At 62.8% G+C, this 21,394-nt stretch overlaps 1 protein-coding gene across 6 annotated transcripts in view; it reads left to right on the forward strand.

Moving 5' to 3' along the window:
• TNS1 (tensin 1) overlaps nt 1–21,394 on the forward strand; it is a 66,987-nt gene that overhangs the window by 37,068 nt on the left and 8,525 nt on the right. For 3 of the 6 annotated variants that reach the window (XM_075512263.1, XM_075512266.1, XM_075512267.1), the window contains 9 exons: nt 2,913–4,610; nt 7,018–7,104; nt 10,900–11,078; nt 11,293–11,431; nt 13,846–13,938; nt 14,864–14,899; nt 18,169–18,343; nt 19,016–19,884; nt 21,253–21,339. In XM_075512263.1, the coding sequence (XP_075368378.1) occupies nt 2,913–4,610; nt 7,018–7,104; nt 10,900–11,078; nt 11,293–11,431; nt 13,846–13,938; nt 14,864–14,899; nt 18,169–18,343; nt 19,016–19,884; nt 21,253–21,339 (3,363 nt within the window). The remainder of the gene's footprint in view (nt 1–2,912; nt 4,611–7,017; nt 7,105–10,899; nt 11,079–11,292; nt 11,432–13,845; nt 13,939–14,863; nt 14,900–18,168; nt 18,344–19,015; nt 19,885–21,252; nt 21,340–21,394) is intronic. The other 3 variants (XM_075512264.1, XM_075512265.1, XM_075512268.1) reach the window with 3 other exon arrangements.

A 21,394-nucleotide genomic window follows, 5' to 3' on the forward strand; every position in this document is an offset into this window, starting at 1 on the left:
GGGAGACACGGTGGTGCCCCAGCCTTGTCCTCTGCACTGATGCAGAGCCCCGGCCAGGATTTGTGCTGGTGCATGATGCTGTATGGCGCACCCCACTGAGCGTGAGGCTGATGGCTCGGATTCTGGGGATGCGAGCTGACCCTCCTTCTTGTTGTCACGCGTGCCCTGGACCAGTTTTTCTCCTGGGCGTAGCTGCAGGGTGCTGGGGAGGGAGAGGGCAGAGCATTGCCCTGCTGGGGCAGTGAGCCTGGCAGCAGGGGTAGGGCCAGGCTGGGCTCAGCGCTTCCCCCAGCCGCCTCGATACAGCCGGAGCAGATAGAGCCGGAGCAGAGCTGCATCTGGGGCTGAGCCCTGGGCAAACCCAGCCCACGCTGGGATGGCACAGCCTGCCAGGCTGGAGCTGCTCGACCTTCAGGGACGAAATCTGACCTTGCTGGGAGTTGCAAATGCTTTGCAAATGGGGACCTGGGAGCCTGCTGCTCTGGGGACGGCTGCTTCTGCTAAGGCAGCCTGTCCCCCCTTTCCTTGTTCTTTTTTGGGGGATTTTATTCAACTTCTCAGGTGACAAGCAATAGCATGGCCCGGGGGGGGGGAGCCTGGGAGTGGCAGGGAACAGCAGGATTTGGCTCTTGGCATCCGAGGCCAGGGTTCCGTGGGGATGAGGACAGGGTTGGCAGTCAGGTACGGGGCAGAGCAGCTGTGGGACAGTTGCTGATGGTGGAGGTGTCATGGCCCCTTCCTTGCTTGCTACCCCAGTACCGCTCTTGGGGTGGGGGCCACAAAACCTCCCATGTCCCTGCCTGGCCAGGGGGTCCGGGGAAGGTGGGACAGGTTGCTCGGAGCTTTCTGGCTCTGCCATGAACTGCGTTGTGCCCAATCCTGACCCCACTTTCGAGACGTTTCTTTCAGCTGTGGGGTGGTGCCCAGCCCACAGTCTAATTAAAGCCTTTCCCAGCTATTTTCTCCCTTGGCGCCACGTGCTTTCACTTGTATTTATTTATTCCCTTTTCCTTTCTATTCCCCTGCCCTATTTATCCCAGCCCCCAGCCTGGCTCTTGCCCTGTTTCCCGGGACTGGCCAGCACCCATTGCTGCCATCAGACAGGAGGGCTGGGCAATGGCCCGGCTCCAGGCAATGTCTCAGCCTCTCCAACATTGACACTGCCCCTGGACATGCCGCTTTTTCCTTTCTCCCTCCACGGGAAGGAATTCCCTCCCTCTCTCCCCCTTTTCCCCAGTATGGGAGGTGTTGTGGAGTCAAATGCTGCTGGTTCCTGGCTACACCGGCTGGATGGAGGAGCTCTGAGTCTCCGGGAGAAATCGTGGACTCCATCCTCATCCTTTCCCATGCGGAGTGCCCGTGGAGGACCTCGCTGCACGGTCCTGGGGCATCTTCAAGCCAAGGGAGGGCTTGGGGCTCGGCTGCCTCCTTTGGATGCTGCTGGCAGGGATTTGAGAGTGGAAAATCAGCGGCAAGGAGGGGGCCCTGACTTGGGAGGACAAGTGCTGGGTGTTATTGCCCCCCTCCGCTTTAGGGCCATCGGGGACGGTGGTGCGGGAGCTGCTGGGGCACAGGCGCTGTGGCATGGGACTGGTTAAGCCGTCCCCGGCTCAGGGCTGGCTTTCGGAAGTGTTTTGCTCGCAGATAGGAGCGCTCTGATTTCACACTATCACGTTAGGGCTGTCTTCCGTCCCTGAGTCAGCCGCCTGGCCCCCCGCCAGGGAAGAGTCATTTTTTCCTCCAAAAGAAAGTGTTTAATGCTGCTCGCAGGCCCTTCCAGGAAACCTCAGCGGGGAGCTGGAAAAATAGGAGTCTGCAGCCCAGCCGGAGCTGCGCACGCTCCGGCGGGGGGGGGGACACAGCTTGGGGGCCGGCCCCATTGCTGTCTCAGTGGCTGGGGTCCCTCTGTGCCCCCAAAATCTGGCTGCCCCGTTTGGAGAGGTTTAAGGGGTTCAGCTGGCTGTGGTGTTGGGGCTGCCCCAGGAGTGGTGGGACCTGGGGGCCTCAGAGCTGGGGTGCAAGGTTGCTGGTGGTGATGCTGCCATGCCCTGGCTGCCCCCCAGCCTTTCGGGCCTCGAATCGCAGGGTCGGGGTGCTGGGTGCCTCCCCGGGGAGGAGATGCTGCGTGTTTGGGACTGGGCAGAGGCGCTGCCTGCGCGGGAGCTTCGGGGCAGCGTCCGGCAGCGAGGAAAGGTCTGGGGCAGATCCACCTGGGCTGAGAGAGGGAAGGGGAAGGAGAGAAGGGGTGGGAGCCTGCCTATAGCCGGGGGAGAAAATGTCAAGGATGGGCGGCTGGCTGGATCCGTGCATCATCTGGGAGGAGAGCGCGTGGGGAGGGGGAAGGTGGGTCTGTAGTTCATCTGTCCTTCACCCGTGGGCCGAGTACATCCATCCAGCTGGAGATGCGCAGAGCTACGAGGCCAGATCCTGACCGCCTCCGCCCATCCTCCTACGGCCCCTGGTGCATCTCCCCCACCCTCCTTGCTCACCTCCCCGGTGCCGTGTGGCCCTTCGGGGCCAGCCGAGCCCTGCGGAGCAGGCGGTGAAGCGACAGCCGACTGCGTGGGCAGCGCCGGCCCTCGCCGGCCGTGCAGGGGAATTGCCAGGAACGATGCCTGGAGCCGGGGGTGGATTTTGGTGGATCCCAGCAGAGCAGGCGGTGCTGGCAGGGCAGGGCAGGACGGCATGCGGAGCGGGGGGCGCGGGGGCATGGGCCGGGGGGGTCTGGCTACAGTGTCTCTGCATGGTGGCGCCCGTGGGATTGCGGAGGGTGCCGAGGAGACGGTGATGCTGGTCGTTAAGCGTTCTGGCGGCACGGAAGAGATCGAAACCACCGGCTAATGGGACCCATTAGCTCCGTGCAGAGAGCCAGCAATTGATCTGGGGTCTCGTGTTCATTTCTCCCCTTGCAGAGGTTGGGCACACGCAAGGGCCCCTGGACGGGAGCCTCTACGCTAAAGTGAAGAAGAAAGACTCCCTCCACGGCAGCACCGGTGCCGTCAACGCCGCCCGCCTCCCGCTCTCGGCAGCGCCCAACCACGTCGAGCACACGCTCTCGGTGAGCAGCGACTCAGGCAACTCCACCGCCTCCACCAAGACCGACCGGACCGATGAGCCGGGGGTGTCCGGGGCGCCCGGCGGCCAGGCGGTGCTGAGCCCCGAGGAGAAGCGGGAGCTGGATCGTCTCCTTGTTGGCTTCGGCTTGGAGAGCGCGCCGCCCATGCACAACCACGCGCCCGGCCCCGTGCCGGCGCGCCTGCCTGCCATGCCGGGCCGCCACGTGGTGCCGGCTCAGGTGCATGTCAACGGGAATGCTGCGGCACTGGTGGCCGAGCGGGAGACGGATATCTTGGACGATGAGCTGCCCAACCAGGATGGGCACAGCGTGGGCAGCCTGGGCACGCTCTCCTCCTTGGACGGCACCACCACCGCCAGTGAGGCCGGCTACCAGGAGGCACCCCGGGTGGGCAGCCTTTCCTCCCTGCCCAATGGCCCCTTGAGCTGCAACGGGGCCGAGAAGCTGCTGAAGGAGGGGCTGTACGATGGCGAGCCGCTCTCCAACGGCGGCTACCCTTACAACAACCAGAACGCCCTGATGGGCCACCAGCTCCGCGACCCGCTGCCTCCCTTGCGGCCCTCAGCATCTGCTCAGGACCACCTGGCCGGCTACCTGCAGCGCCCGCCGGGCTCTCACGCCCCAGGCTGGCTCCAGCCCCAGCCGCTGCCCGGCTCCCAGCCCTACCTGTACGGCTACGACCCCGCCGGTGCCTACCGCTCCCGGTCCTTCCCGGCGGTGGACGCTGCCAAGTACGACACGACCCCGGTGCTGCCCCAAGCCCCGGCTCGCAGCACCAGCAGCCGGGAGGCCGTGCAGAGGGGCTTGAATTCCTGGCAGCAGCAAGGAGGGAGCCGGCCACCTTCCCGGCTGCAGGAGGGCGGCGTGGAGAGCCACAGCCCCAGCATCTCCAGCTGCAGCCCCCAGCCCAGTCCGCTGCAGCCGGTGCCCCCGCACAGCCACAGCATGCCCGAATTCCCCCGGGCGCCCTCCCGCCGGGAGATCGAGCAGTCCATCGAAGCGCTTGACGTCCTCATGCTGGACCTTGCGCCTGCCGTCCACAAATCGCAGAGCGTGCCTTCCACCTCCCACCAGGACAAGCCGGCGGGACCCCTGCTCTCCTCCCTTTCAGCCCAGCCCATTGCTGGTCTCTACGCCCGGCCAGCTCCACAAGTGGTCCAGCCGAGGTCCTTCGGCACCTCCGTGAGCCCCGTGGTCTCCGAGCCTGGAGGCAAAGCCTATTCCCCTGGGGAACCGGACTATGGGGTGCACGAGTACCGGGAAACCTATTCGCCCTACAGCTACCAGCTGGCACCGGTGCCGGAGCCGAGGAGCTACAGCCATGCCCCGGCCGGAGCACCGATGGGCATCCTCCCTCTCAGCACCTCCTACAGCCCTGTGGGGTCTCAGCAGCTCCTCGTGTCCTCCCCGCCTTCCCCCACCATCCCGCCACAAACCCAGATGCCCCCCAAGGGACTGGAGAGCTACGAAGACCTGTCGAGGTCGGCAGAAGAGCCCTTGAACCTGGAGGGCCTGGTGGCCCACAGGGTGGCAGGTAGGATGCTTTGATTCCTTGGGGGGATGGGGGGGACCGCGTGTCCCAAGAAGCCGGAGCCTACGGGGGTGGTGCACAGTGGAGCCAGGGACGGGAAATGCAGTGACTCCTCGTCCGTGCCGGATCCAGGCTTGGGGCTGGACCACCCGCCATGGGGGCTTGCCGGCCCGAGGACAGCCTGTGCCCCTCTCCTTTGCTGAGACCCTCCCCTTGCAGCTCGCCGTCTGCAGCAGCATCGCCTAGAGGTGGGGAGAAGGGGTGGCCGAGGGGGTCGGGCCCCCCCTCCTCACCCCTTTGGGGTGTGGGGCTTGTCTGTCCCCTGCGGTGGGGGCACTTGCTGGGTCCTGTGGGGATTTCTTCCTTCCAGGGAGAATATGGCTGAGTTTGGGAAGATGTTTTCAGCTCTGGCTGAGGGTGTCCTGCCTGGACCCTGCCTTGGACATGATGCTCTCCCTGCCTGGAGCATGCGCTGGTGCAAGGTCCCAGCAGAGCACTTGCCTTGTGTTTAACATAGCTGGGCTCCTCCCTGGTTTCAGCTCCCGCTTTTCCCCCAGTGTGCTGGGCTTGGTGCTCAGACCTCCTCCCCGGTGCTCATGCCTCCTTCCCGGGCAGCTGGGGTGCTGCTGGAGCGGGGGGGCCAGGGTGCAGGCTGGCAGCAGCCTTTCTACCCTGGTGGCCCAGCAAGCTTGGCCCCAGGTGGTTTGAAGCTGGACCTGGCCTTGGGGTGGTGGCCAGGGGCTGGGAAGGCATTTCCCAGCCCTGCTGGAGGGCTTTGGTGCAATGCTTGGCTGGGTGCAGCGCCGAGCATTGGTGCCGTGGCTGGATGAAGGTGTTTGCTCCGTGCCGAATAGGGGAAACGGCGTCCTCTGACTCCCTGCCCTCCTGCGGCTCCGGCTTGGGGGCTCTGGGGACGCGGGGGGTCCCAGACCCCCTGGAAGGAGGTGCCATGGCCCTGTGGCAGCTCCGTGCCCTCCCTCCCCGCTGCTCCGGTTGCAGTTGTTGAATTGCGGAGTGACATTTGGGAAGGGTTTGGGGCTGTGGCCAGGCTGGGGGCCAGCTCGTGATGCTGGGGCTTGGCAGCTCCATCCCTTCCAGCTCTGCGCTCAGTCCAGAAACTCGCCCGGCATTAGAAGGAGGGGGAAAAGGCTTGGCTGGAAAAATCCAACAGCACCAACCTCCCGGCCGCGGGGGCTGAGTCACCACGGCACCGGGGCGGGGGCAGGAGGGGTGCCAGCGGTGGGGAGGGGGACGTGGAGGGGTGCAGAGGTGGGGGCAGTTTGCATCCATCCGAACCCGACCTCGGTGGCCCGGGCCAGATCCACAGAGGGCTTGTGCAGAGGGTTTAAACAAACCCAAGAACACACGGATGCCCAAGCTGTGCTGTATGTCTGGACTGAATATTATAAGGAGCAGATCCCCCCCCAACTATGGAGGGGAAAAAATGGGGTGGAAAAGAGGAGAGCCTCAGGAGAGGAGGAGCAGTATTCGCAGTGGGGGGGAAATGGATGTTTGATGGTGTCTACCAAAAAATCCATCCCCCTCAACCCTGGGGCCAGGTTCACAAGGCTGGGCTGGGGTCACTCTCATCCCCCTGCAGCCACTGGGCGTCCTGGGGAGCAGAGGTGTCCCGGGGACAGTCCCTAGCCTGTGGCCACCTGTCCCCACTGGAGCCTGGCCGTCTGCGCCGAGGCGGGGACAGCGCGGGCGGGTGGCCTGACCTCCGGCAGGAACGAGGTGTCCCGAAGCCAGTGTTGGGAGGGGATGGCCGATGGGGACAGTGGTACACAGACGGGTTTGTTTACATTCCCTGCTGCTATAAATTGCCTGCGTGTCCTGGTACAGCGACGAGGAACATCTCACACCTCCTCCGTGCCCGGCGGGGGAGTGCTCCCGTTCCCGCTGGTGATGGAGGAGAAGAGATGGGATAGGGCAGCGCTGGCATCCCCAGCGCCTTCCTGCAGAGAGGAGCTGGTCCTGCTGTTCGTCTCCCAGCGAGGCATCTGGGGTCATCCCTTCTTGTCCCAGCCCCGGGCATCCCATGATGAAGGGGACCTGCACAGTGCCCTCCCCAAGGGGACACTGATGGGGCATTTGCGGTGTTGCACAAGGCCACGTGTGGTTGGGAGCCAGCGTTGATTTCCCGTGTGGGTTTAAGTGGTGCCTGGAGCCAGGCAATTTGGGTGATGGGAAAGCAGTTCCAAGTGGGGTCTGAGCTCCCTTGGACCCCAAGTGACCTCAGGCTCATCTGTTGGAGCCCTACTAATATTTTCTCTTGTTTTTTCTCTCTCTCCCTATTGTATCTCGTGACATTTGTCCTGTCTGTCCCTTCCTCTCCCCATGGGGGACCGTGTCTGTCCCCTGTGACCCCCCCACCCTCCTTGCACCCCCCGTCCTGGTACGCTGGCAGAGTACAACGCCAAGCTCAGGGACCTCAACAAGAGCACCAAAGCCCCCCGTCCTCCTCTGAACCAGCAACGGTCCTTCTCCTTCTCCGGTTTGTTCATTCCACCTCCCTCCTTCCTTGTCCTCCATCCTTCCCCATCCATCCTTCTCCTTCCATCCCTCTCCTCCCTCCTTCCTTCACATCCTTCTTTCCTTTTCCTTTCTTCTCTCTCCTCCTTCCTTCCCCCTTATTCCTCCTTCCTCCCCTATCCCTGCATGCTGAATGCTCCGTGTGTTGCATGGATATGGGATGGAGGGAGGCTTGGGAGACCCTCCCCATGCAGGCTTGATCCCCTTTCTCAGCAGGGCAACGCTCAGGGCCCCCCTTGACCTCCTCCAGTGATGGGGGAGCCCCTGGCCCTGGGTGCAGACTCCCCTGCCCACGCTTGATTTTGCATCTCATCCAAGCCTGGCACTGCTCTCTGGTGGGGTTTTATTGCTGGGCCGGATCCGGACCCTCGCTCCAGCGTCTGCGAGCTTTGCCCGGGCTGTGGCTCACTCCCCAGGGAGGCAAGGGCTGGGGCGCAGCTCCGCGGACCCCTGGTTCAGCCAGCTCCTGGCCCAGCAGGATCTCACCTGCCTCAGTCCGGGGGTTTCTCCCATGGGTCTGTCTGCAGCTGGGGGGTGGGCGAGAGAGAGCCCCTGGCTGTGCTCGTTTTGGGGTGAAACATGGACGGCCACATCAATGAAGTGCTTTGGGAGGAGGGGAGCAGTAGGTGTATCTGTGCCCGGTGGGACGGGGTGAGTTGGGCCCTGGAGGAGAGCGGTACAGGGCAATGTCTGCTGCTGTTCCTCGTGCAGGCAGGGAGCGAGCTTGCATGTCTCTTCTCCCTGGGCATTGTGTGTCCCTGTGTGCCTTTAACTGCTGGGTGCCGCATCCCGAGGGCCATGGGATGCTGCTTTGCCCTCTCCTCTCCACCGCGGGGGCATCGCCTGGCTCTTGCCTGGCAGTAGCTCCAGCATCTCATGCCCAAAAAGCAGCTGCCTCCTGATTTGGCCCAGAAACCTGCGTCCCCAGCCGCAAAACCCCCTGGGTTTAAATCCCTCCTGTTTCTTCCTCCCCCGGCTGTTGTGCTCCTGCCCTTCCTCAGCCCTAGAGCTGTGTTTAGTCCAAGGGCAGGACTTTTCTGCGAGAGGGTTGCTGCCAGGTTAGGGAGTTAAATGGGCAGCAGAAGGGGTGGCAGTGCCAGAGGTGGCTGGGGCGAGGGTGGGGAGCGGGGTGCAGGCTGCTGTTCCCCCTTTGTGATGGGGACCCCCCCCTCCCGCAGCCAGGCAGGGCATCCTGGGAGGCCGGTGGCTAAGAGAGGCTGTACGTCTGCCGAGGGGGCACAGTGAGCGGGGGGGAAAGGAGAGTTTGTTTTTCAAGTGTAGTTTCCAACCCATAAATCACCCAGAGGGTTGGGGGAGCTGTGATCAGAGCCTGGGTTTCCTCCAGGCTTTGCTCCGGGCGGCCCGTGAAGTTTCCCACTCTCAACTCCCGAACAATGAGTCCCTTTTTTCCCCTCTCCTTCCTCCCCTCCCCGTGGCCCCGGCCGCTTTCCATGCCTGGGGAGCAGAGCAGCCAAAGCCCGGTGAGCTCCTGGGTGTCCCGACAGGCCAGATACAGCACCCTGGAGCTGGGCGACGCAGCCCCGGCAATGGAGCGGGGGGTCCCACGCTGTAGATGTGTGATGTGCACTGACAGCTGGGCTCCGGCGAGCTGCTGTTAGCGCTTCCCAAATGAAAAATGCAAAGCAAAGCAGGCGTGTGTGACTCGAGGAGCCCGGTCCCTGCCTCTTCGCAGCGCTTGGTCTCTGCAGCTCACTTTGGGATGGGCTAAGGGATGCTCCTGGTGATGCTCTTGCAGCGTGCAGGACACCCCACAGTGCACAAAGTGGAGGGGTGAAAATAAAATATAAGGGTTTGCTTTATTTTTTCTCCCCCATTTTGTTTCTCCCTATGCTCACAACTCAGGGCTTTGTTCCCTTAAAGCAAGGAGCAAGGAAAAAGATATAGGGTGGCCCTATACCATGCTACCCACGGCCACTGCGCCTGCAGGGCGGCTTCCCAGAGACCCTCTCTGTCCCCCTGTCTCCTCCACGGGCCTTTTTAATGGCTGTCCCCCGCGCCGGCGAGCACCTGCAGAAGGGATCGGGGAGTTGTGTTTCAAAGCCGCTCTTAGTGGAATTTTCCAGGCCGCCTCCGCGGCTGGAGCCAGCCCCGTTGGCTCGCGTCCCCTGCCTTGCAGCCCGGCCGCCTCTCCCCCCCGAGCTGCGATTTTATTGTTGTTGCCGTTCACTGGGCTGATTATTTAGAAATGCACCCAGGCCACCTCCCTCCCTCCCGTGCTCCCAGCCCTTTCCCCGCTCCCAGCCCTTTCCCCGGGGCCGGAAAAGCTCCGGTGCGGGTGTCGGAGCTGTGAAGAGGGCAGGTCAGCGGGTGCGAGGCGTGGGTCCCGCACGGAGCCCCGGGGAGCGAGGGGAAGCAGCTGATGGCTGGTTTTCCTCCACCAGCCCGTGGGAAAGGAGTTGGTGTTTGAAAAGTGCATTTCCTGGAGCATGATGCTGGCCTCTTTTTTTTTTTTCTTTTTCTTTTCTCCTTTTTCTCTTTTTTTTTTCCCCCCAATGTGCTGGGCCAAGGGGAGTGTGAGCACTCCCCGGCTCTGCGGTAAAGGTGGAGGGGATGGTGCTGTCACCTCTGCTACCCCGGTCACCCCGGGACTGAGACCGGGGTCACCCCGCTGCCGTGTGGGTCCTGGGGAGGAGCAGGAGTCCCACAGGGCTCTGAGCTGCGACCGGGACAGTCTGTGTGGTTCCCCTGCACCGAACCTGGCACCATCGTCCCTGAGCCCTAATTAACCTCTTCGTCAGGCGAGATGGAGTGGGAAGTGTGTTTGGGCCCCACTGTGTGCTGGAAGAGTTGGGGTCGCACCCCTCATCCAAGCCCCTCTGCCCTACGCTGGCTTTGTCCCCATTCCTGGGCTTTATTCCTGGGCTTTATTGCCAGTGGGATCTACCAGACCCCGACAGCCTGGAGAAACCCATTCTCCCGCGGCGACTCGTTTGCTCCCTTCTTCCCCCGGGGTCTTGGAGCCCCTTGGCACTGCCCCAGGCTGTGGGCACTGGTGACGCACGGTGCTGGGGTCTGGGAAGGAGGTTTGAGGTTTGGGGGGAGATGGAGAGGAGATGCTGATCTCCCCTTGTAGGAAGGCTTCGTGCTTGGGGTAGGAGATCAGCAGTGGTTTGTTGGGGTTCCCTGCACCATCCCTCTGTGGACCCTCCCGACCCGGTGTTCCCTCTGCCTTGGAGACTCACAAAAATGGGCTTTTTCCACTGCTGTGGTTGAAGCTGCCTGTGGATGCGGGAGCGGGGATGCAGCCGAACGCAGCTGCCCCAGTGCTGGGGGACTGGGCCCTTTCCCACCGTGACGCTGTCAGGAGGTCCCGGTCCTCGCCGGCTCTGCAGGGCGGGGGCAGGCAGCGTCCCCTTCCCCTGGCTGGCGGGGCTGGGCTGGCTTGCTGGGCTGCTCACAGGATGCTCGTGCCCCTCGCACCTACTGCTGGGGGATGCTGTCCCTCAGCCCAAAACTCGAGGTGCTTGGGAGGGCTAATGCAGCGATCCAGCCACTAGCCACAACCCTGCCTTGCTTTTTCACTTGTCCCGGGGCCACTGCCGTAGGGTATGTCTGCTCCAGCTCAAAACCGTGCTGGTCCGGGGGTTAGATGCAGGTGAGTGCTGAAGCTGCCATCTCTGCCGGGCGGCACATGGCCCTGGGGAGACCTCTTGGATCAGCCCCGGAGTGTCTCCTGCTGGTCCCCATCTTAGCTGGCGCCTCCTCACCCATCTCCCACCCTGTGCTTGCCCCGCAGGGGTGCAGTCCCGGGAGAAGCCCCCAGAGGAGAGTGCCATCCCTGCCCGCAAGCGGACCCCCAGCGACAGCCACTATGAGAAGAGCTCACCGGAGCCCAGCTCGCCCCGCAGCCCCACTGTCCTCTCGCCCGAGGTGGTCAGCACCATTGCGGCCAACCCTGGAGGGAGGCCCAAAGAGGTGTGCCGGGGTCGGGGGGGTGCTGGGGTGGGGGGTGGCTGGTGGGGTGCAGCCACCTCTGGGGAGGGAGAAGGCTTGGAGGGGAGCATGGGACTTGTAGCATCCACGGCATCCTCCAGGGTTGGGGCTTAGTGATGCTTTTGGTGGTGGTGGTGTCCTGGAGGGTCGTGCCTGTCGTAGGAATGGGACTGACCTTTTCTCCTGCTCTCCCCAGCCTCACCTCCACAGCTACAAGGAAGCCTTCGAAGAGATGGAGGGTGCCTCTCCCACCAGCCCACCCTCCGGCGGCGGTGAGATTTCTCCCCCCACCCCAGCCTTCCCTGTCTCGCCACAAACCCCTTACTCCAACCCCTGTAAGTGCTGCGGCTCCGGGAGGCGGAGGGGCTTGGTGGGTGGCTCTCGGCAAGCCAGAAATTCGCCAAGGGTCAGACAGCTCTGGGTTCCAGACACCTACCGCCACGTTAATCACTCCTTCTCTCCATCCTTCTCTCTTCTCCGTATCCCACCACTCCATGCTGCCATCAGCATCCCACTGCCATCAGCATCCCATGCTCGGCACCCTCCTGTTGGCTTTTTCCCACCCTCCACTCACTGGGGCGTTTCTTGGATGGGATCCCAGGGCAGGATAAGGATAAGAGGCAGGGTCCAAAAGACAGCATCCTTTCACCCCATCCCAGTGCTGCACCTCCCCATCTTTCCTACCAGCACGGCAAGAAGGGCAGCGAGGCTGCGGTAGCAGGCAAGCCAGGGGGAGGCAGGAGGGACAGAAGACCAGGAGGGGGCTCGGGGCAGACCCTCGCATGCTAGGCCACTCCTCGCTCGCTGTTTCCACGGCAGGAAGGGGAAAAGGCTGGGAGATGCCAGCCCTTTGCATGCAGCTTGTCTCCGCTCCTCCGGCGCGGCATGCCTCCTTTCTGACTAACCCTGACTGCGCAGTTGCGGTGGGTTTGTGTGGACCAGGTTTGTGTGACCGCCTTGAGTGACGAACCCCGATGAGCAGCCTCATGTTGGCACAGCATGACTTGGGCTGGACCAGTGCAAATGGAGCAGCCGGTCAACTGGGAAACCCATCAAAAAGATGGCAGCCCTTCCCCCTACCCCCCCTTAAAATAACTTTGGTAGGCTGGATGCTGAGGGATGCTCTAGGGCTGGGGATGCTCGGGCTGGGCACAGCCCCCTCTGATGCCACGTCCTGGTTGCAATGGGGCCGCCTGCCCCCCGTAGCTCAGCCCGTGGGGCTGGAGGCTGTTTCGTCCTGCGCTGTCGCTGCTCCTCCCCTGCAGCCCGCTGGCATCTGAGCCCTGTCTCATGGGATGCGGTGACTGGAGTGTGGGAGCGTCCCAGGGCGTTTGGCAGCTCGGAAATGGCCCCGTTGTTCCGGGAACCCAGAGACCGTAGCCCCGGGGCAGCAGCTCCTTGGCTGTGGAACAGTAGCTCGTTTTGGGGGATGAGTCACTTGCAGAGGTGATGGGAACAGCGGGGCTGGGGACGTGGCCCAGAGGCAGTGCTTCTTAGCCAGCGCCAGCGGGGAGGCCTGGGAGGTTTGAAGCTGCAGCTTGCAGGCTTCGCCAAAGTGCCCTCCCAGGGGGATGCAGGAGAGATTCCCCTCCGTGGGGAGACAGCGGTCCCGGGGGAATTCCCGGCCCCGGGAGGACCCCGCTGCTTGTCAGCCAGCGGAGGTGTGAGCTGACTCTGCGGCTTGTGGCCGACCAGATTTGGGGAAATCAGACACCCACCGGGGAAGGCGCTGCCATTTCGGTTTCCCAGGGACTCGGCTGCTCAGCTGCTCCAGCCCCAGGCTGCCGGGGGGACCTGGCATCGGGGTGAGGGTCTGGCTTTCCTCCGGAGCACCCACCACCTGCTGCCTCCCGGCCTCGCCACGGGCCCTGTGCCCGCGCCACCGGTCAGGGACGTTCACATGCTGATGGAGGGATGTGCCCTCCGGTCCCTCTTGCTGAAGATGAGACCTCGAGGTCTCCCCCAGGGAGATGCAGCATCAGGGAGATGGGTCAAACCTGGGGGGCAGGATGGGAGAGAAGATGCAGTCGGCTCGGGGAGGTCTGCCCTGCCCCGTGAAACCCTGCCGCCCCGCACTGCTGGTGCATCCATACCATAGCCATACATACATACGCAGCTCCTCCTGGTATGTACGTATGGGCACAGGGGTACAGACCTGCCGTTTGCATTGCCACCCCGCAGGGAACGTGCTCCGTGTGAACATCCTCACCCACCCGTCGAGCTGCTCTGGAGGGCGGGGGGTTTTTTGGCAGTCTCGCTGCCCCTTTCATGGGGGTGATGAGCTGCTCTGGGACAGCCTGGTCCCAGCTCAGCCAGACGTGGGGATCGGCAGAGTGGGGTTAAGGTTTAGGAGCACTGGGTTGGGGGGCAGCTGCTCGCACAGGGGCCATCAAAGAGGCTTCATGTCTATGGTGGGACCATTCCCTCGTGGGGATGCTGCTGGGAGATGGGGTCTGCGCCTGCCCTGGTGGGAATTGCCCCCTTTCTCCATCCTGCCAGCCCCGCAATGGGGCAGACTGCTTGTTCCTGGGCACCTCCCGCTCTGTGCGCATCCCCAAATGGAGGGGGATCGGTGCCATTCCCCGGGGTGCTGCTTCACACAGGGGCTCTTCCTGGCAGCCCCCGATTGCAGCTGGTGGGTGGGATGGGCCATGGGGGCTCTGCACCCCTGGGCAGCGACAGCTCCAGCCTTTCTGAAGCTTCATCTCCCCCCCCTCCACTAACACTCTTGTGTCCCCTGTGCCGACAGTGCGTTCTCCCCCCGGCCTGGCCAAGACCCCGCTCTCAGCACTGGGGCTGAAACCCCACAACCCAGCCGAGATCCTGCTGCATCCAGTGGGAGGTGAGTGCGGGCACAGGGGCGGCAGGCGGTTTGGAGGGGTGGGGTGGGCATCCGTGAGGATACCCCTGGAAGGGTCCCCTGACTGGAGAAGGCACTTCTGCCTTCCTTTTGGGGCCAGGTAGCCCTGGGGTCCTTGTCACCTCCCATGGGGACTCTGGGACTTTGTGAGGGTGGGGGACATTGGTGCTGCCCTGGGGGGCTCAGCCCAGCGGGGTCTCTGGTGGTGGAGGCTGGAAAACCCTGGAGTCCTGCCTCCTCCCCAGCCCCATACTCCTCCCTCCCTCACCCCCTCCGTCCCTTCTCCTCCCCAGCACAGCTGGAGAGGGTTTGCTCTCCGGGAGCCCAGCCTGTCAGCCAGAACAGTGTCCAGAGCCCTCTCCATCCCGGAGAGCAGTCCTCGGATGCAAAGGCCCTGCTCTCTTGGGGACGTGTCCCAGCGCAGCCTGCCAAGCCAGACCTCGCTGCCCCCCAGCACCCGCGGCCCCTTCCTGGGCCATCTCAGGGCTGAGTGTAACCCCCCCAAAACCCGGCTGAGCCTGTGGGGCACGGCTTGGCTGAGCCCACCCAGTGAGACCCTTCTCACTCTGCCCCAAGGGCAAGCCGATGGTTTTTTGGTGCTTGCTGGGTTTCCCGGAGCAGCCTTTCATGGTGGCTCCCCACTGTTCCCTCTTCCCCACCTGAAACCAGCCTCTTGGGGTTTGGGCATCATCTCTGGGATGCCCAGGTGGACCCTGGGGGTGTCCGAGGCCAGGGGCTTGGTTTGGGGCGCAGTGTTGGGGAGGTGTGGGGCTCTCCTTTGAGCTCTGTGTGCCCTGCCTGAGTAAGGCAAAGCTGCTTAACTCGGATTTCTCTTTCTTTCTGTCGGGCACCTCCCTTCTTCCTCCTCTCTCCGCTCCCATTGCTCCCCTGCCCCTCCGTCTCTCAGAGCTGGAAGGGGAGGTGGGCGGTGGCTCTGAAGAAGGTAAGAAAGGCTTTTCTTTCTCTGTCTCTCTTCGCTGCTCATCCCCACTGTCGGGACTGTTGCTCAGAGCAGGCTGTGGCTGTCTGCGCCAGCAGCCTTCCCTTTCACTGGCCCCCAGGGGTGTAGGAGCCTGAGTCTTGCTGGTACCGCTCCCTTAAGAGGAAGGGAACGTCGTGCCTTGTGTTGTGGTTGGCTCCCCCAATGTCCAAATTGGAGCTGGAGGTCTGTCACGTTGGGTGGCGATCGTCCATGGGGGCTGAGAGCTCTTTGTCGGTGCGTGGCATCCTCGCCAGCGGCACGCCGGGGATGCTGGCTCGTCAGGGATGGCTTCGGACGAGCCTGGTGGGGGGCTGGGAGCAGCAGCAGCCCTGGTTTTGGGCTCCTGCCCTCCCCTTCTGGCTTTGCCGCTGCCGTTCGGAGTGAAAATAAACCAAAGTGCAGCACAAAAGGTCACCAGGCGCAGAGGCCACCAGTGTGCTGCCGGCTCAGCCGGGTGGGCAGTGGCACAGCGCCGGCAGCCGGTGCGCATCCTCCGCCGGCCGTGAGGCCGCCCAAAATCCCCCCGCCTCTCCCATCCCTGGGCTCTGCCTCTCCTGGGATGCCGAGGACTGGGCTGAGCTGGGACGGCAGCTGGGGGGTGGCTCTGCCTATGGGGGGGCACTGGGGGCTCCGGGGCGGCACATCTTCCGGGGGCATGGAGGCTTCGGGAGCGGCTGCGATTCCCCGGAGTGCCGCCAGCTATCTAACGGTTGTTGGGTGTTTTGCTTTCTTCTTTAATGAAACTTTGGGCCCTCGGGGCCGGGATGGGGAACTGTGTGTTCAAGATGGGTTTTGGGGCGAGAATGTCTCTTGGTGAGTTTGCAATGCTTCCCATGGCCCCGGGAGCTGTCAGCGTTTCTCCCCCGGAGTTCCTCAAAATGCACGCAACCCAAACCTGAAGGTTGTGTAATATTGGAGAAAGTGTTTGCTTGAAGAAAATGTTCTGTTTCCAGAGCTGATTTTTTGCTTGAAGAAAATGTTCTGTTTCCAGAGCTGATTTTTCAGCGATGGCTTCTTGGGTACGTTAAAGGATGCCTGGTGACCCCGTGCTGGCCAGGCTGAGTGGCCACCAACAGCCTCTTGCCCTGCTTTTGTCCTTCTTCCTCTTGGATAACATGATGGTTTTTGGGGGGTTGAATCTGTAGTCCTGAGCAGGGGCGGGTGTTTTGGCTTAACAAAGCTTTGGCTTAACACCCTCTGCACCCAGCCACAGGCTCCACGGGGATCCCTGCCCTACTGGGCTCTGCTCAGCTGCTCCTGGGGCCGGGCGATGCTCCGGCAGCGCAGGAGCTCCGGGCCTGGCTGCCACCTCCGAGGAGGCTTTAAAACAGCCCGGCGCAGTCGCAGTGCTGGGGATTTCTGGCTGGAGCATGGCCCTGCTCGGGTTCGGGATTCCCAAATGACTGCCCACCCCCCTGTGACTCAAGGCCTCTCTGTTCTCCCACTGTCTTCCCATCTCTGGAGCCTCTTCCAAGAAAATACTAGGAGGCAAGACTGATTTTTTCAATCTAAAAAAACCCTGCCTGCCTGAAACTTCCCAGTTTTTGCTTCTTTCTTTTTTCCCCGTATTGAACCAAACAACTCAAGCACGTGCCCACGGTCACACACCTCGCTGTGGCACACGCGTGCTTGCACACGCGCTCCCCGTGAGCTGTCCCTGAGCCCCCCGGCTCCTGCCCTGCCTCGCTTCAGCCCCCACCTTTGCAGGAGGGGCTGGCATTTTCGCAGCCCTTTGGTCTTAACCTCTTGCAGGCTGACTCATATGTACTGTCTGGCTAATTTTAGTCTGGGGTGGGGAGCTGGGGGAGAAAAGTGAGTAGCTGTGAAATTAATTTAATTACCTATGTGGCAATGAGTTTCTTGCAGCTGCCCTGGGCGTCCCCCTGGGCAGTGCCTCGTCCCTGTCACTCGGAGCCACGTGTCCTGCCTGGTACCCAGCCCGTGTTGAGGTCCTCGGTCTGGTTTTGGCTCAGATCTTTCCTGGGGTGGTTGAGCAGGGCTGGGCAGGGAGATCAGCCCAAGGGATGGATGACTCCTCCTGTCTGCAGGCGGATGGGGCACAGGGACACTGCAGGGGAAGGAGGGGGACCCGTGGCAGTCATTTTCCTTGCAACTCCCTGGTCCGGCTCTGAACATGGAGCTGTGCATTGGCGTTGCTGGCTGCGAGCGGGCCGGCTTGCTGGCAGGCTTAGCCAGAGCCTGGCTGTTATGACTAATAATAATAATAATGTTTGTCATGCTAATTACTGTTGTGGAGCCGCCTCAGGCACGGCCAGCCTGGAGCCGGGGACCTGCAAGAATGCCCGGCCCATAGCGTTTGACGCCAGTGGGTCTCGCTTAGGGTGTTGTGCCCCAGCACGGAGGCAGTCGGTGGCACGTGCCAGCCGAGGTGTGACACAGCTGTGGGGGCACGGGGGGACGGGGCTGAAGCTGCAGCCCCTTCATCCGGCATGGCTTTTGGGGGGGGCTGCGGGGGCTATCGTAGGGATGGGGACCAGCCTGGATGGAGCAGGAGGCACGGGGGAAAGGGAGGAGGGAGGACTGGGTCTGGCAGCTGCCTTGGCTGGTGGTGGCCAGCCCAGCCTGCTGCTCCTGGCACGAGACAGCTCAATGGCTCCAAAGCAAAATTGCTTTTCTTGGTCGTGCTCGTGGGCTCCGGTTTCAAGCCGGGCCGGGAGCGAGACTGTTGGATACTGCAGTGGAAATAGCTGGAGCTGCTCTCTGGTCTGCTGCTGGAGGTGGCTGGCAGAGGTGGGCCGCGCAGGGCAGGGACCTCCGAGCATCGTCCTCAGTCCCGCGTGAGTCAGCGCAGGCTGGGCAGAGTCACCGGCTCTATTTTTAGGGGCCAGGGATGAGCAGGGAGCATGACGTGTGCTGTGTGGCATCCCGCGTGGGGAGGGACGCTGACTCAGAGCAGGGCCGAGGGGCTGGGGTGTGGGAAGGGACCGTGGTCCCACGTGCTCTGGTCCCCTCGGGGAAAAGGGGTGGGCACAACCCCCCTCCCGCTGCCCTGGCTGGGGACTTTGGCATCCGTTGGAGCAACCTAAAGGCCCAGATGAGCCAGATGTGTTTTTGCACAACACCTGGGGGAAGAGGGATGGGGGAAATGTGCAGCTGGAGGAGCTCAGCTCAAGCACCTTCACTGGTTGAAATGGGGATACTGGGGAGGGCACGGCCCCCTTCGCATGGGAGCTGTGAGCTCATCCGTTTCCCCTTCTCTTCTGCCGCAGAGCCCAGGAGCTACGTCGAGTCGGTGGCCCGCACGGCCACGATGGGCAGGGGAGGGAGCCTGCCCGCCGCCCAGCCCGGGGGCCCGGAGGTGCCTGCCAGGAACGGCACCTTCGCCAACTCCTTCACTGCCCCCAGCCCTGTCTCCACCAGCAGCCCCATTCACAGCGTGGACGGGTAAGGCAGTGGGTGCAGGTCCTGGGGGCTGGCGGGGCTGGGGCTGAACCCTGCCTGGTGCACAGGCTTCCTCCCACCTTGAAATTGCCTTTGCAAGGACCCCCCTCTCCCCACGCAGGGTTTAGGGGTCCTGGCTAACCATGCGGCTCGGTGCCCTGAGGACACAAAGCTGGGTCATTGGTGGTCACTGGTGGTCACTGGTCCTTGACGGCAGCATCTCTCTGGGAACCTGGCCCTCGGGGCAGAATGAGGGATGGGGTCTGTGCTAACCCCTAGCCCTGGGTTGGGCTGAGCATCGGTGCCCTGTGGTGCAATGGAGCCGTCGTCCCTGTCCCCTCTCCACCCTGCCCATGGGGCGTCCTGCACCAGCTCACCTGGCGAGGCTGGCAGGGAGGAACGAACCAGGTGTTTTGCTGGGAGAGGAGCTGGAAAAAGGCTCTGTCTCCCAGAAAGTCATATTTTGAGAGGGTATTGGAATGCATGGGGGAACTAAAGCTGCCTCCAGTTGCTCGCAAGCAGCTGGCAGGACCCATCCCACCGTTGCCTCTGAGCAACCGAGCAGCTTGCTGGTGCCATGCCTCAGTTTCCCTGTGCACCACTCACAGGAGGGTGCCAGCCAGCAGCAGGAATGAGGGATGGAGCTGAATGCTCCTTCTTCTCATCTCTCCTCAGGGCCTCCCTCCGCAGCTACCCATCGGAGGGCAGCCCCCACGGCACGGTTACACCTCCCCACGCCTCGGCTGAGCCTGTTCACCGGTCGCCTGTCAGCTCGCAGATGCCCTCTGCTCACAGCAGCTACCAAAACTCGTCTCCATCTTCCTTTGCGATAGTCCAAGGCGGGGTCCCGGGCTCAGCATATGCCAGCCCCGAGTACCCTGATGGCCGAGGTGGCCTCCAGCCGGACCTCCAAGCTCGGCCACAGCCGCAGGTCAATGTGGTGGGGGTCCACGTCCTGCCAGGGAGCCCCCGCACCCTGCACCGGACAGTGGCTACCAACACGCCGCCCAGCCCTGGCTTCGGGCGAAGAGCCGTCAACCCCAGCGTGAGTGGCGCTCCCGGCAGCCCCGGGCTGGGCAGGCACACCACGGCGGCCCACGGCAACCTGGTGGCCCCGCCGGGGAGCCCCAGCCTGGCCAGGCATCAAGCCGCGGCAGCCGTCCCCCCCGGCAGCCCCTTGTATGGCTACCCCAGCCCGGAGGAGAGGCGCCCGACGCTGTCTCGGCAGAGCAGCTCCTCTGGCTACCAGCCTCCCTCCACGCCGTCCTTCCCTGTCTTGCCGGCGTACTACCCTGGCACGAGCACGCCGCACTCCTCCTCCCCGGACTCGGCCGCCTACCGCCAGGGCAGCCCCACGCCGCAGCCTGCGCTGCCTGAGAAGCGGCGGATGTCGGCCGGGGACCGCTCCAACAGCCTGCCCAACTATGCCACCATCAACGGCAAGGCGTCCTCGCCCCTCTCCAGCGGCATGTCCAGCCCCAGCGGTGGGAGTGCCGTCACCTTCTCCCACACCCTGCCGGACTTCTCCAAGTTCTCTATGCCAGGTAAGGGATGCTGTTGGAGGTCCCTGTGTCCCCCTGCCCTGCCCAGGGCTCCTCTCCCCTCCTCCTCCTTGCTGGCTGGCGGGGAAAGGGTTGCAGCCGCATCCTGATTTACCCCTCCTGCCCATCCGCAAACTGGCGGCACCGCCGGGGCTCCGGACATTTCCTGTGCTTTCTGGCAATCCAAACAGGAAAAGCACTGACCCGGCATCGCTGATGTAAACAGCGCCCAGAGTTGTGTACGGGGAGATCAAAGTGCCCGGAGGCGGCTTTTCTCTGCCGTGGGTATGCGCTGACCTTCCAGCCCTGTTCCCCATGGGCTTTACCCCACCGAGACCCCGCTGTGGTGCTGCCTCCTTGTTTCAAATGGTGTGCTGTGCCCCGGCTGCTGCCACGCCTGGAATGCCTTCACCGGCTCCCGTTACGGGACACCTCGGTGACGCCAAGATTGGACCGATAGGACAAGGGGAATAAAGCCGTGGGGCAGTGGTGGCCCTGGCTGCTGGGCCGGTTTCGCTGCCGAGCGGGCAGCCCTTTTAGGGCACGCTGGCGCCTGCCTCCACCCCATGACTCGCCGTGGCTGGGGACCTTTCCCAGCCGGGAAGCACAAGCAATTAAAAACCATAACAATTAGCAAGTGGGCTGGGGAGGGGAGTGAGCCCCTCGCCTCTCTGAAGGCAACCAGATTGCGGACGGCTGATAACACATCTCCAGCAGAGATGCTATCTGGCCTGCCGGCTTGGTTGCTCGGTTGTTTTTGGGAAGCAGGTGGTTGGAAATGTTGCGCGAGCGAAGCGGTGGCTTCACGGCCGGAGGACCGGCTCCCATTGGGGCCCTACCACTGATGGGCATTGAGTGAGGCAGGGCAGGGCTGGGTCTGGGGGCTGCGTTTCCGAGGGTAGGTCGAGCTGTCCAGTTCCTCTGCAAGGAGCAAAGATAGGGGAAGGAATTTATTTTTATGATGGACAAGCCAAATCTTGAACATTAGAGAGCAGTGAAGGTCCCCTGAAGTCAGGGGATCTCCCCACCACCCCCTGGGCATATCTCTTTCCTCTGACAGCTTTTCATTTCACCTGGCCAGCTCCCTTTTAAATGATGAATTCCCATTTTGTCTCTGCCTGTGTGGCGAGGAGGCTCATCCCATGCACAGTCCTTCGAGGGCCCTTGTGTCTGGGTTTAGCTTTAGATGCCCAGCAGCCCCATCAGGCTGCCTGGGTAGGGAGGATTGGGTTGAGGTTAAGGCAATGTGTTGGGGCTGAGAAGAGGTGGAGGTGTTAATGCTTTAGCCGGATTTGCTAAAAACTCACGTGGAGTTTTAGATACAGCATCTTTTAACTTTTTTCTTGTCTTCTCCTCTTTCCTTCCTTGCAGACATCAGCCCTGAGACTCGTGCCAACGTCAAGTTTGTGCAGGACACTTCCAAGTACTGGTACAAACCGGAGATCTCCAGGGAGCAGGGTGGGTAGATGGCACAGGGCGAAGGATACGGTCAAGTGAGCCACGGTTGGGAGTT

Source organism: Mycteria americana, chromosome 9, assembly GCF_035582795.1.
Source record: "Mycteria americana isolate JAX WOST 10 ecotype Jacksonville Zoo and Gardens chromosome 9, USCA_MyAme_1.0, whole genome shotgun sequence".
NCBI classification, from domain to species: domain Eukaryota; kingdom Metazoa; phylum Chordata; class Aves; order Ciconiiformes; family Ciconiidae; genus Mycteria; species Mycteria americana.